The following is a 15,551-nucleotide window of genomic DNA, read 5'->3' as shown; positions in this document are numbered from 1 at the left end:
AATAAATTTATTATTGTCATTTTTTTGTTACGTGTAGGAGTCGCCATTTCGGATTTTAGGCATGAAAAATCGACGAGAAATGCAGCAACAAAGGGGTCGTTTCGATAAAGAATTTTCTAATTTTGAATGTTTTCCTGGAGATAGTACTACGCGTACAAGTCATCAATGATCTCATGTATATATATATATAATATGTACTTCTCTAATTATATACACACACACACACACACACACGCATACGCTTTGGGATGAAAAGCGCACACAAGCAGAATTATTTTTGATATTCGCAAAGAATTTCTTACACGAAATATAATTGAATATTTAAAATGACATATTGAGCTTTTTATAATCGGCTTAATGAATCGTATTATAGGATAGAATATTTCCAACGAAAGAGAATTAAAATTCAATTCAGTACATTTCTCATATATATATATATATATATAATGAAATCAAATGATATGTTGAATATATATCGAGTTTGACGAAGAGTTTTGGCATTTTCTTTGAGCCTTGTAGATTTTTAAGTCCATCTATTTTCCCGAATAATCCCTCCTTATTAGATTAAATACCTGGCCTATTGCAGATGAAAATATTATTACTAATTTGAGCAATCAACAATATACTTTAGTTTGTACATGTACATTTCCATGTGTGCGATGTACGTGCACGTATGGATGTGTAAATTCGGTGTAGCGCGTCTCAAGCATCTGAAGAGTCATTCAAGTATCTGAAAAAGGAACCGACAAATAAAGTGGAGTCTTCGCCAAGCATTTGGTTCTCAGTTTACAAAAGTTTTAATTTTTTTAAGAATAGTTAACAGTATTTTTGTTTGTTACAGTATCTCGTCGATAATACAATAAATTGCGATAATCGTAGTGCGTACAAACTAACAACGAAACAAAAATGGATCTGGATCAGAAACGCATCTTTCGAAATGAATGTGAGAACAACGTGCTGTCTTTCTCTCTTTTTTTTTATACATATATATAAATACATATATTTATATAAATTTATATATATATATATAAATTCGTGAATTTCTCCATTTCTTTTTCTACCTCCGGTTCTCAGTGCGTCTTGATTCCTTTTCATTGGATCAAAGGGGCAGCTTCTCTCGAGAGAGAGTGCAATTAATCCAAATTTATCGTGTGTAATAATCAATATATATATATACATCATTATTCTTACATATAGAGGATCTTTCGGTTTCGATATATAATACAATTTTTTTCCAAATTACGTCCCGTGCAACGCGTCAGCGGTCGATCACTGGCCGAAATGTTCTGAACCCGAGCGATGCTAAATATCGACGGACGAACCGAATGTGTGTGTGTATGTATGTGTGTGTATGTGTGGAAAGAAAAGCACGCTTCGCGCGTGCGAGAACGCGTGCAGTGCTTGTTTCTTAAAAACAATGCGAACGTAAAACGTTAAACGATGCGGCGGCGAACGCGAGGCGCGAATAGTTACATCGCTAGTCGTTTCGCTAGCGCAAAATAATTATTCAAGCGCCTCTGCTTTTGCGCATTGCTTTTAAAAAAAGAAAACGTCTCTCTCTCTGTCTGTCCCTAGACTAACCGACCTCTTTAATCGATTAATTCTCGCGTCCGCGGGGCGAAACGTGCGATAATAAAAAAGATTGTAGGGAGATCATTTTTCATCCTCCATGGAGGCGGAGTCGCGCACACCTTGCCCGTTGCACGGCAAAATTCCGAAAAAAAAAAACGATGATTACACCGCGTTACGGTACAATCGCGACAAAAGAAGCCGGGATATTTCTACCGAGATCGCGCGGCGAAATGCAAAATTGCGCTCTCGAGTGATCGCGCGCCAACGGAACTCCCGAACGCTGCACCTCCGATCAAGGATCGCCGCGAAGTCCTTCTACCGTTTCGCGCAAACGGAACGAAATACGAATTACGTCTAACCGTAATCGCCTTAAACCTCGCGTGACGTGGAGTCATTTTGGTAAAAATCTCTAAGCTTTCACGCTCTTCTTACGCCGGACACTCGGGACTAATTGATTCGTCTTCCCTGCAGCTCACGCGGATACTCCTGACAATTCGCGCGTTTTTTTCCGTGATAGATCCCCGAGTCCAAGCGAAGGATCTTCACGTGCGACGAGTATCCCGCGCGAAAGTGCATGCCCCAAGCCTATTTTCGCGGTCGCGAAACCGGAGGCTCCTCAGCGTCGCGGAAAGGGGTTGCGAGAACTGGAGAACCACCGGTGGTTCGGCACCGTCCCGCACCTAATGCTCTCTCCCTCACGCGCTTCTCTCCTCTCACCCTTAAATTACTAAGATTCCTTATTATTGTTACTGTCGTTACAATGTCTCGCTAATGCTATGATACAAGTGGACGTTCGTCCGTCCGTTTTCACGGTTCACGACAAATTTACTTCCCGTTGTCTTCTTCCCTTCGTTCTTCGTTCTTTTTACAGCTCGACTCCACGACGGACGTTACTCACCGCACTACGGAGATCCGTTATTCTGCAAACCGCGAGATAGCTCCTTAGCTTTGTTTCTCACTGGAAACATCACGAGAGATTTGTATTTTCTTATAGATGGAATATTTCATTCTTTTCGTTTAAGGGAAAAGTGTCAAAAGGTCCGTCCGGGATTTTACAGAATCGTCTGAAGGATGTGGAAAATTAATCTCAACGCGCTCTCGGATTCGTTTTGCAGAATAAACGGTACGTCGCATGTGCGCGGTGCGCGAGAGGAACGGTTCGGACGCGCGTCGTTGAGCAGGATGCGAACGAGAGAGAGAGAAAGAGAGAGAGAGAGAATGTGCTAAACGTGGACGATAATATCATTGCATGCAGATGGGATGACGATATATGAAATAACTACCGGGGGTCGATGGTTCGCGACGCGCGTCCATGCCGTTCCGCGCCGTCGATCGGCCGATCGTCTCGTTGTTCAATCGTTCGGCAATGCGATTGCAACGGAGACTCGCACATTAATTTCATCCCCCTCGCCTCCGTCACGATGCGCGGCCAGAGAAAGTCCAACAATTGTTTTGTTTTTTTCAGTTTTGTACACAAAATACCAACTATCTGTGCTGGAAAATGCACATGCTGCTTGTACGCGTCATTACATATTTATATGTATAATATTTATATATGTATATGGTGTATTGTTTTGCATTTAGAGCGCGCCGTTATCTAAAAATTAGTATTTATAAGTATTCACCGTTTACACATTGCGTAATATCGTGTAGCGTGTAGCAGTGGGCTCTTTCTCCTATCACGGTGTTTTACAATTTATGCGAATATGTATATATATATATATATATATATATATATATATATATATTTATATATTTATATATTAATATGTACATACATAAAACCATTCATTATTAGATATATGTTTCCGCATGTCGTGCCTTTATTATTTGTTTTTCTCTTGCCTTTGCTCCACGCTTCAGAGAGTGGACGCTTCGAACAGATGTGGAGATGTGAAAGCTACGTTCGAGAACGTTGTTCCACGGTCGATGCAGCCCTTCTTATTTGAAAATAGCTACTTATTTTTTATAATGATGCAAAAGTGAACAGTCGACAACGATGCTGAATTATTTAACTTTTAATTTTTAAAAAGCTTTTTATAAAGCGAAAATTGCATCGCTTCTCCCTCAAGTTCGACATATTTGATGAAGAATTTACAGATGTAACACTACGCTTATTATAGTCTCTTTAAAAATCTGAAACCCATCTTTCTCTCGAAAATCTCATAAAAAGCCATCGCAATTGTATCTCTTTTTTAAATGTTAAAGTCTTTAATTTCGAGTTAACATTTCTATTAAAGAAAAAATCTAATTGGCGAACAAATTTTGTTATTTATTCACATTTAGTTCATCACGAGCGTGTTCCTAACTCCCACGAGTTAAATAACTTCATTCGCTAAATATTTCCGACGTGGAAACGGTTGCTGTTTTCTAGATTTAACTCCTAGTGCGTGCGCGAGACTCTCTTTTGCGGCGTTCTTTTTGTGAAAATGTATACAGGACAACGTAAAAGGTACATTTTCGAACGTAGCTCAGGGAAAAAAGACTGTCGCAGAGACGCTCCATTCAGATTTCGACCACTCTCTACCTAAAATGGTTTGTTCGTAATCTGTCATACACACATACACGCTTTCTCTCTCTTATTCTCATCTTTCTCTCCATGCACATTATATTTCACGCATACATACGTACACACGCGCGCGCGCGGGCATGCACTCATACCGACCCAGGCAATCCGGAAATGGATATATTTGTCGACTACATGGTAGCCACAGCGCTCGACCAATGGAACGAGAGAGACACTTTAATCTCCCTGCTTATTATTTTATGACGTTCCTTATGACGTGCTTCTTCGTGGTATATTTCCCGAAGGTAGGAGACGTCCTCGTCCTTTATACCTTCGACGACCTCGAAGTTGACGAATTAATATCGAACAGCTGAGTTCACCGACGGGTTAAGAGAAAGATCGACACATTACACACCGATCCTCTCACCCCATTGGACGATCGTTAAAAACTAGGATTTCTAAACGAGGAGAGGAAAGTAGACTGTCGACCGCGACTTCGTTTTACTCACCGCTGCCGTAGATATTCGCCTGTGTCGCGCAAGATCGTAAGCTCGCGATCTCTCTGTTTCCCTTTTATTTTTATTTTTGGTTTCGCTCGCCGGTTCTCCGAAACAAGGAGGTACGGACGAACCTCCGTCCGCGTCAACGGCGACATGAGCAGGAGGGTCGGTTTCGCATAACTGGGGAGGATAGGACAAGCGAGGGGGGGGGGGATGCAAGAAGCTTCCAAAGATAAGCGTGCAAGACATCGCACACATCGAGGCACGCGTGTCTCCTCGTCTTTTACCTATTCCATTTTTTTTTCTCCTTCGTCGTTGGACTTCGTTCTTTCGATCAGCTAAGAGATCTAGATACAAATTTGCGCGCAACATTGGCGATTTGTAACGCGACTACTTTTTTTTTTTCCTCGTTCTACTCGCAGTTGAGAAGAACGGAATTGTGAACGAGTTTTCGATACTAAGGGGCCGGTATTCACCGGCGTCAGTTAGCGCTAATTCTGCCTAATTCAATTTTTTTTTCTCTTCTCCGTCAGTATTATAGACAGGACTAATAACTTAGAACTACAATTCACTGTTGACCCACCAGATTGCTTTTACGTGAGCAGAGTAACGTTGGTGCTCCGGTGCAGTTGATGCGAGCATAAAAATTAATCTGATAATAAATGGCCGAGGGTGAATCCCCGGTGTTTTTTTTTTAACGATATATTTTTCTTTTACTATCGGGCCACTGAAGTGAATATATTCTTCAAAATACGTAGCCAACACGTACGTATTTATCGTAAATGCATTTTATACCTTTTTTTTCAACGAGATTTTACTCGTGACTTTATTCGCACTCAACGAATACGGAACAACAACCGATCTTCGTATCTGCTCTTAAGGAATTTAACACTGCCGTGATTAAAAGCGCGCACGCGATCGAAATTAACGAGGACCATAGAGCGTCCCTATAGCGATATTATAACAATGATGATAATAATATTCACTAATGTACACGCTACCTACTCCTGTACAAAGTTTTAATTGCACAACGCATTTATGATTTTCCCACGAACGGAGTGTACGTCTAATTTTATTTATTTTATTTCTTTTTCTTTAGATTAATAATCGTAAGCGCTTGCTCCTCAAGGCAGCTCCACGAGAGAGTGATACCTGGCAGTAAAAGGAAAACAGTTTCTTTTTTTTTTTTTTGTCGATCGAACAGTCGGACCGATTGTCGTAGACACCGAATGACTGTTTTCATTCCTCGCGCGGTGTATACGAAGAGCTTAACAAACTATGCACGTAATAGTGTTAGTGAGAAGTCTCAAGCAATGAATACTCTCTGCGCGGAGATACCGCGCGATAAATCGTGAGAACGTGGAATTATCGTAAATCACATTTTCGGACGTCAGCCGAATACAATCTTAATCATTAAAAAACGAGGATTATTATCGAAAAATGATTTTGCGAAAAACTCTCTGCTGTTCATTCGTCAACGTATAAAAATATTAATACTAAAACATTTCTTTTTTTTTTTTTTTTTTTTCAACTAAACCGAACTCACTTTACTCGACGTTTATATTTACGATATATATCGCTTGTAATGTGATGTACCTCCCGTTTGATCCTCGAATATTCAGTTTACCTCGAATATTCGAGTATTCTCTTTTTCTTTTGTGATATCAACGAGATATATCGCATATCTCTGCGTGTGTTACGATGGCTCGAAACTTGAGAGACATTTACATATACAACGATGCCAGGTGACACTGATGAGCTAGCTTGATTGCAAAATGGTGTTTTACATGTTTTAAGGGTATGTTCACACGCGCGCTCGTAGTGTCCATTATGGAATTACGCTCGCGCTTAATTTTAAACGCGATCTTTAATTTCCACGCGATTAATCTGTACATTCTCACGCATCGGTATGCGTGCGACACGCGCCTCCATTGTACGTAATCTCTTTATCGCTAAAATACATTCGTGACAGACGCGTTTTACGTCTCACTCTCATACGATTCTTAAATATATTGTACAACAAAGAAAAATAATTTAAAAAAAATTCATAACAAGAAATTATGAATGAGACAGGTACATATATATTATATATATATATTATACGTAATTAAAAAGGGACTTCCGATTCTTATTCAGAAGTAAACAGTTGCGGACACACACACGAGCGTCTCGATAAAAAAGTCTTATTTACTATACAGCATTTTGATTTTCACAACGGCAAGCTTTCAAGAGCTGAGCCCGACAGATAGATCGTAGTTTTAAGCTTCAATGATGTTCCGTTTAATAATGCAGAAGGAGATACTCGCGCGTAGCGTATCTACTTGATAGAATTTGTCGCGCAAAGTTTTAAGAATATTTTCAAGATATCTTGAGAATGTAAACGCCTTGACGCGTGTTACTATAACGAGATCAGTGTCGAAGATACAAAGATGAAGAGTAGCTTGTAAGGTGATCGGAAAGAGCGCGAAGAATCTGTTCGGCCAAGCACGGGTGTGAACGACCCTTATGAAAAGAAATCGGCGAGCGACCCGCCAAGTCCTCTTCGACGGGGCGGGCGAGTCACCCTATCACAATCTTCGTCGACGTCATGGTGGCGTTTGTCGTTGACGTGTACAAATGACGAGTGACGGAAGAGGCGCCAGTGGGATGGCGGTTTGGCGAGACAACGACGAAACGACACGACGCAGCAACGTCAAAGAAATCACCGTCACCGATCGGACGAGTATCGCGCGTTTCCGGAAGTAAAATCCGGAAGTATAACGATAGCCGATTTTCTCTTCCTTCTCTTCTTCACCCGGCCTCAACACGAAGCCACCACACTGCACCTTCACGTATACCCGCACCACACTGTAGCACCTCAACACATTGCAATTGTCATGGCCTATGGAACCTGCAATTGAAAAATCAAGGGTATTAGTTACGAAATCGATATACGTGTCATAAATTAAAGAAAAGATTATAAAAAATATCAAAAGTTTCCCAATTATATATGCGATAGTTTCAAAAGTTTTCGCAAACTAAGCGTAAATAATTACAGAAGTTTTAGACAGGCTTTGAGAGGAGGCTTCCATTAGATAATTAAATTTAATCGAGGATAGTCTCGCGTTTTGGCAATTCAAGACGGTTTCATTATACGTGCTCCAATTCGATTTTTACAAGGCTGCATATATTTCGCGGGGCACTCTAGCGAGATGCTGGAGTTGGTGCCAAATGTGCTTTTAAAGTGGCACCGCGATAAATTCGTAGAGCGTCAAGTACCTGGTGAGGTGTCGGCTGTCCTCGTGAACGGCCATCTCCGAACTCTTGAACTCGTTTAGCTCCTTCCTAATAGCAGCCTTGTCCTTCGGAGTTAACCGCGTCCAAGGCTTGTCGGCTCTTCTGTCGTAATCGTGAGCCTGCGTTACCTCGATATAGTCGTTGAACCTGATAATCTGCGGAACGCGAAGGGGAGAAGATAAGTATATTGGTTTTCGCTTTTACGGCTTTATCGTAGCTCTCTTGCGAGAAGGAATCCCTTATCAGAAGGAAAATAGCATCTCCGCGAAATGAGACGCGATAAAATATCAGTCGAACTGAAACTCGGCAAATACATCTTTCGGCATACAATTTCTATCTTAAAAAAAAAAAATACAAGTAGCGCCGCAAAAATTCGTGAGGATTTACAAAGGAATTTTTTTTTCGTTTTACCTTTTTCTCCTTGAGTTCTTCAACGGTCGGTCGGAAACTCAGCTTTCGCAGGAGATAGCGTTTCTTTTCTTCCTTCTGCTTTTTCTCCTCGGCAGGGCTTTGCTCTGCAGAAGCGAAGAAAAATTAGGATTAGACTTTAACTCGTATCTCGATTTGGCGAAGCGTAAAACAGACAATGTTATCCCGAATTAAAACGTAGATAATTTATGATTTTTACAAAATTAATGGAGAGCTATTTCTCTTTCAAATTTTGTTCTCATAAACTCGATCTCGGAATCCCCGATCATAATTAACGGAATAGAGCCGAACTTACTTTTCAAAATGTTCCTCTCCTCAAGTTCCTCCTGGGTCGGCCGCATGCTCAGCCGCCTGAAATGAAAATGGCACGAGAGTCAATGCAAGTTCATCGGCCGCTTTAATCTTCCTTCACGAGCGGGAGAGAGACATTCGAGGGAGAAAGCGAGGCATCCGCTTTGTGCAAACAATGTGATTCACCGCGGCACTCGTCCTATTATTCGCGCGTAATCTTTACGAGAGACAGCTGTTATTTCAAGCTCGTTTTCACATGAACCGGATCAGTCGTGACGGACTGACGTCGATGGAAAACGAAGAAATCCCAGAAAAAAATTATACATACACACGCAATTCCACACACATTATTACTGAAAAATGACTTTAATAATGAATTCTTTGACGAGCGAGGAAAAAACGGAGAGAGATTATCCGCATCGCGAACATTAAAATTGCAAGAAGGCGAGAAGATAACGAGACTTCATCGATATTCTATCGTCGGCTGGTTTTACAGAGCTTTCGTTACATCGCGACGTTTTAGAGTAATTATATTTTCATAATTAACTGACGGCGTGGCTGTTCAAGTGAAAATTTATATGATTTCCTAATTCACTCCGGAGGGGATCCCCTCGAGACTCTCTCAAGTAGATTGTTAAACGTAATTTTAAATTAGACGAAGAGGATTCGTTACGACGTGCCAATTTGCCAAACGACTTTGACGAAAATACAGACGAGCCGCGTGTCCGAAGTCCTCTTGATGCAATTGTGCGAATTGCTGTTTAACAGACAGCCGAATACAATTCTCTCACCTGATAAGCTTGGCGCCAATGGCCTCCTTCGTTTCCTGCCTCTCATTGTCCGTCTGCAGCTGAAGGATGTTCCTGTTGATGAGCTCCTGCCGGTCCGGCCTGAGGGCGAGCTTCAGCGAAAGCGATTCCTTGCGCGCGATCTTGGCTGCCAAACGGCCTGTCGAAATAGAAAGTGTCGAATCTGTTTAGCTCGTTAAACCACTTATTCGGTTCACAGCGTCTCCGATAACCGCGGAGAAAATATCGCTTTACCGGGGCAAATTACGTTTCACAGACATTAACAAACGGAAATGAATAAATTGCAAGGTAATCATTTACCGTAGCGTGTTTCAACACTTTTCAGTTTGCGGCACACCAGTTAAATAACGGGCCAAATTTGTCAAGGTGCATTATTATTAAGTGCACACGATTCATCGCTCAGCATAGATCTTTTATCAGATACCGTCAATACGCGCGCCATTCGGAAATAAAAAGTAAAGTTTCCGAAGGTCTTATTTTGTATTTTATCTTTTCTTAAAAGTGATTCTATTGCAATAACGATATTGCTTTAGTTAAATGAGAGTAAATGCAATGTAATTTAGACAATTTTCACAATTTTTAAAATATCTTTCATCTCGCGCTCGAGTCTTTATTTATTTCTAAATTTTTTCACTTCTTTTTACCTTTTCCTAAATTTTCGCGACACCATTGCGGCACACCCAGGGTTGAAAACCTCTGATTTAATGTATTAAATGATTCCCTTTTTTTTCATCATAGAGTTAAATCAGCATGTAAAGTCTAGAATGAATTTCGCATCAGACGTCCACCGCGAAGTGCGCATCGATGTTAATTAATTTCGCGCCCGATATCACGTCACGATTGCTGATTAATTACCCTCCACGATCGACGAGCAGCTGAAGCTGCGATGCAACAGCAGCGGGGCGTGTTCGGCCGGCTCGATCGAGGCGCAGACGACCGACACCGTCGACGCGGTCCATATCGACAGCATCGTGTCATCGCTCTCGCTCTATCTCACCTACGAATGCGATTCCGAAGGGGAAAAGTGCCGCGAAGCGTGTCCGAAGGGGGATCGAAATCGTCGCTCCGACGGTATTAATTACCGTTGGCCTTCGCACTGGCCATTCTGCGTCGCGTAGCCGCCACGTATTTCGGGAATTATCCTCCCCCGAAACACCACCTCTCGCACGAGAACGAGTTCGAAACGAGCGAGGAAGTAATTTACGAATTTAGGGATCGACTTAACTAACTCGAGGAAGCGACTGCACGATCGCGCGCGGTCCACGCCTACGCGGTTTAATAAAAATTCAGCGAGCGAAAATCCGCGCGGAATATAAATCCGGATGGAAGAGCGGCCAGAGACTGAGCGACTTGCCAGCTATTTTCGGGGATTAATATAAACCACCTCTCCTAAGTGTCCGCTTACATATGTACGACCTGGCGCGAGTACAATTAATCTCCGGTCGCGCGATTTCAACGCGCGTTGAATAAAATCGCGCGGATGTATCGTGGGAAAAGTCAACGCGACGTTCCCGCGGGATCGGCTGCTAATCCGGCGAGCGGTCGCGCTATACACAGGCCCCCGGGAGACTCCCGGCAGAGGGATTATTTCTTTTTTTCGCACGCCGATTGTACAAAATCCTCCCGTCGACGAATAATTAACCGTCTATGCGCAATCTTCTGAAGAAGAGGCGAAGCGCAAATAAAGAACGTTGTAACGCGAGAAAGTTACAATTCAGTTCCGGACGTTTAAAGATTAAGCGCGAATATCCTTATATAGCGTTGTTGCGCCCGGTTCGGTACATATACCATGAATTACGAACGGATTCATTCAGCCAAATGCCAAATGCGAAAGCATGAATTTCAAGTCGCTTTGAGGAGAGCTTACATTGATTATTTGACGCCGGCACATCGAAGTTTTTTTCACTTTCTTTCGAATTTTCAAACGTTTGAAGCCCATCTCGAGAGTTTTCCTCAACTTCTTTTTTTTTTCTCTTTTTTTCCACCTTCCGTAAAGTTTGTCTGACACCTGCGACTGACTCGGCTTTTCTTCCCTTGCTGTTATCCTCGAGATTTAGAGAGCGGTCTCTCTTTTTCCCCACGCGCGGGAAAATGGAGAGAGAGGGAGAGAGAGAGACGTTATCGCAAATACACGACGCGGGACTATTTATGAATTCGTTCGGAAGTCCATTCAACCGAATCACGTCGGGAGTTTGAAACCTCATATCTCGATGGAAAATTGCATGAGCAGGGGCGTGAAATAAACATGGCCCCCGCTTTCGCGTAACTGCATTCGTGACCGCGCATTTTTATCGCGATACACACGATGCGCCGTCGATTTAAGCTTCTGGTTGCGGCGGAATTTCGATATAAATCTTTGAGGGCGCCGCGCACAGAGCATATTTATTTTTCCGCGAAAAACGATGCGATTGACTCTCGCCGAAAGGCTACCATCGATCCGGCGCGACCCGCGCTGCAGTTTTTCATCAACGTAACGAGAGAGAGTGGAACGTCCATCAAAATTCCGGGAAGCAACATAAAGTTACTATCTGACTAATTGATTGCCGAGGGGCAGGCACGTGCTGCAAAAAAAAACATCGACGAAAAATCGAATTGCAAAATTCATTCTATTTACATTGATTATCGCGACGTAAACTATGCCACAATATTGTGGCCTCGTCTATTGTGCTCTCTATTTAATGCATACTTTATGCAGTTTGCATAAACTAATTGATAGATTAATGATAATTACTAACGATAATTAATATTTATTACTGATTAATCGTCAATTGAGCAAGAAACAAACAGCTATTTCATTATTATTTTCCCTCCAATCGATGTGCGACCGTGTGACAGAATAAACAGGATACGATATTGCACCGCAAATCCAAATGTGTCTCCTTCTATGTGTGTGTGATTTTCCGTGTAAAAATAACGCACTATAGTGTGCGATTTTTTTAAATATAGTGTTATTTTGACACGGGAAACTAAATTACAGGCGTATGAAGAGGCGCTTGTTACACACTTGTTAGATTTGCAGTATTAAGTGACGATTTCGAATCAATGAATATTTTTATGGAACGATCGTCGATCAATTCGCAGATGAAAGATTTTATAAAATCGATAGCGGAGCGACTCACTTTTCTCGTCGTCGTAATCTTCCCTGTAGAGGACCTGCCCGTCGCCGGAGTCGCCGTCCGCGTCTTCTCGGATGACGTAAGGCCTCGCGTTCTCCTTGTTCTCCAGCGTGCAGGGTAGAGCGAGGCCGAATCTGACCGGTCGACTGCTGAAAGAACGAGGCACGGGGACGTGCGAGATCGTTAAATACGGAAACTCCGATTGACACGCAATCGCTGGTTGATGCTACGTGAACCAATGTTCTACTCTACGGTGCTACAAGAGAAACGAGATGCGAATGGGGTATATGGGGTATATATGCCGGGGCGGAGGAAGGGACGGGAGGGAGAGATGCATAGTGTGTGACATGTCGAGAACAACGGAGGCACGCCACGTGAAACGACAGACTTCTCGCGCGTACGTTTCGCCCGTCCACCCAAGAGTCCGGCTGTTACCGTTCGACACGTTGAATGCCGGCACATACGCGCGAAACTTTATTGTTCGTTACCACACAGACCGCGCGCGATCTGAAGTCGGCGACACGTTCGCGCGACGGGGAAAATTTATCCGCGAAAATTTCGGGCCACGCGGGCAAACCTCTTCCCTGATTGAACAGTAATTGCAACAATCATGGAAATTAACCGTGATCCGGCGCATTCAACGTGTTCGAACTCGCTGTCCTTGGATCGATCCGTAAGCGCCACTACCTTGCTGCAGCGTATGGAGCATTTTTGGATTTAAACTTTGGAAGTTATCGTGGAAAATTTTCTTCGAGGAATAGAGAGTGCGCTAAGAGATGGTAAATGTTTCGCGAATATTTAGCGCGAGAGTTTTCTCTTGACTACGTGTACGCGCAGTGTTCCCGACAAGAAGTTTTTTTCTCCCTCCTCGCGGCAGTTTATCGCAAGATCCTTTCATAATATTTGCATTTAATATTATAGTAACTTCCAAAATTTGTCGGGACTTTTAATTATCTCTTTGTAGGTGTGTGTGTGTGTGTGTGCGCGCGCGCGTGTGTTGCGCTTCACGTTTCCTAAGGATAATTAATATTGCGAAATTATCAAAAATTTCAATGAAAGTCCAAACGTGAGGCACATCACAGCCCTGCTGTGTGCCAACTGTATCTTTATTTTAATACCTAAATTTTTAATTCTTTATCTTTCTTTTTCTCGAGCGAAGTGCGTGACGTCAGAAGCGAGGTGCCTCGGGCTAAATATTTTCAAAGCGTTTTCAAAGCCGGCGCGCTTAAAGCATCAAAGCTGCAATAATGTAATACGAACAAAAGCTACGACCGTACTGTCGTTTCCTGTTGTAACGTGCTCAAGATTCGCGTGTGGCAATGTGAAATATACATTTTAATTTAACATCAATAAAAGACATTAATTTTTAAATGAAAGCCATGTATGTGGTCTTGGAAAATAATTTACAAATTAATACGATTTATATTAATTAAAAAATACTAGATAATAATCTTGTTCGTTTTCCTTCGTTTTCTACAGAAAACCGCGATAACAGAGAAGTTACAGATGAGGATGTAATATTTATAGATAATAATCATAATTTATATACTTTATCCATTATTAGAATGATGAAACATGGTATTTAAAGGTCAGATACATCACAGAAATAATTATCAATATAAAAAGGGCTACATGCTTCTTTGTATGTACAACAGGATTTAACATACGAAATATAAATCGAAATAATCGGATAATTTTAATATAAATGCATCGTGAAAATCGAAGCGGGGGGGGGGGGAGAGGGAAAGTCGTATATACTTACAGAAACGGATTAGTTAACCGGCACTTCTTCTCGTCGTAATTATCCGACTTAAGCAAATTGCGCAAGTTACTTCGCGTGCGATACGGCAGTAAATTGATAAATTGTCGACCGATGACGGATCGCGACTCGCGAGGATTGATCGATCTCACGCGTTAAAGGGAAAATAACAAACTCCGTCCCATCTCTCGCGCGATATTCGACTCACATGGTGTGTTGTGGCGTGATCGAATGGTGGCGGCGTGACAAGCGTTAAGACGCAAGAGATTTTTCATGGGTTTCCCTAAGGTTTTCTCATGCTTAAAACGTCGGACGTTTGCCATGCTCACGGCGGCGCCTCGCGTGACTCGCGCAACGGGAGTCACCGAGAGATAGAGAGAGAGAGAAAGGAGGAGAGACTAGAACATTTTGGTTCTCTCGCGATCAACCGCGCCGTTATGTAAGACAAAAACGTAAGGATAATATACATAATACGTATATATTTACATATATGTATATATATATCATCGGTTTGCAAACATGCTTAGTTAGACCAATGACCAATTACCATATTCTCATCCTAGGCCTCAACGGTGGCCTTCTGGTTAAGCATAAGAAAAATACGATGCTTTACTAGTGACTGACATGTTAATGACGGGTGCACGAAGTACATTCCATGAGTACTCGCCTGAGAGAGAGCGTACGTTTCCCTTCAATAATCCCGTCTCGCGTTTCGGATTACATCGTAAATCGCCGCGAGTGATATCGCGTACGTTTAACAACATTGTCTGCTCAGTTAATTTTTGTATAATTTATGGCATACGCCACAGAATGGAATTTTCATTATCATAAATATATAATAATAAGCTATTGTATAGCTTAAACGAGATTTAATCCTCGTGGGTAGCATAAATAAATTGTGCGCTTTCTGTTTTGTGTTGTTATCCAGCTACTTATGTCATTCAAAATTTTAAAAAAATTTATTATAATAAATTTTGTAATGTTATCTAATAAATAAATGTAATGTGATTAAATAAGACTTTAGCTTCACGAATAGTATAAATTGTGCACTTTTTATCTAGCTACTTATGCCATTCAAAATTTTATGTTAAATGTATTCATTTTTTTTACAAGCGTTTTAAAAAAATTCGATAACGCTGACCACCAGTGACCACCAAGAGGCGCCACTGAAAAATCAGACGCCAGATGACTACTGTGGCAACGTGTTAATATTCTGAAAGCCTAATATCCATACATTTAATATTCTCAGAGCCACCGTAATGTCAAATTATATTTTAAATGAGGCTTGCCATT

The 15,551-nt window shown here is 41.8% G+C and overlaps 2 protein-coding genes and 1 long non-coding RNA gene across 5 annotated transcripts in view; 2 read left to right on the top strand and 1 right to left on the bottom strand.

Annotated features, from left to right (window-relative positions):
- LOC105452095 (RAC family serine/threonine-protein kinase homolog) overlaps positions 1-3,023 on the top strand; it is a 52,078-nt gene extending 49,055 nt beyond the window's left edge. For all 3 annotated transcript variants that reach the window (XM_011692947.1, XM_011692945.1, XM_011692948.1), the window contains one exon: positions 38-3,023. In XM_011692947.1, the coding sequence (XP_011691249.1) occupies positions 38-169 (132 nt within the window). In that variant the 3' untranslated portion in view covers positions 170-3,023. The remainder of the gene's footprint in view (positions 1-37) is intronic.
- A 1,637-nt stretch (positions 3,024-4,660) lies between these two features.
- The window catches only part of LOC105452121 (phosphatase and actin regulator 4-like), a 38,564-nt gene continuing 27,673 nt past the window's right edge, over positions 4,661-15,551 (bottom strand). The window contains exons 5-11 of the mRNA XM_011692975.1: positions 14,806-14,838; positions 12,503-12,648; positions 9,366-9,522; positions 8,579-8,634; positions 8,266-8,369; positions 7,837-8,009; positions 4,661-7,468 (exon numbers count right to left, since the gene is read on the bottom strand). Coding sequence (XP_011691277.1) covers positions 7,453-7,468; positions 7,837-8,009; positions 8,266-8,369; positions 8,579-8,634; positions 9,366-9,522; positions 12,503-12,648; positions 14,806-14,838 — 685 coding nt within the window. The 3' untranslated portion in view covers positions 4,661-7,452. The remainder of the gene's footprint in view (positions 7,469-7,836; positions 8,010-8,265; positions 8,370-8,578; positions 8,635-9,365; positions 9,523-12,502; positions 12,649-14,805; positions 14,839-15,551) is intronic.
- On the top strand, positions 12,669-13,875 carry LOC105452087. The gene is made up of 2 exons (XR_974672.1): positions 12,669-13,278; positions 13,659-13,875. It is a non-coding gene; the product is annotated as an uncharacterized LOC105452087 (long non-coding RNA).

Source organism: Wasmannia auropunctata, unplaced genomic scaffold (genome assembly GCF_000956235.1).
Source record: "Wasmannia auropunctata unplaced genomic scaffold, wasmannia.A_1.0 LD336038.1, whole genome shotgun sequence".
Classification (NCBI taxonomy): Eukaryota; Metazoa; Arthropoda; class Insecta; order Hymenoptera; family Formicidae; genus Wasmannia; species Wasmannia auropunctata.
This window is presented reverse-complemented; position numbering and strand designations above follow the sequence as displayed.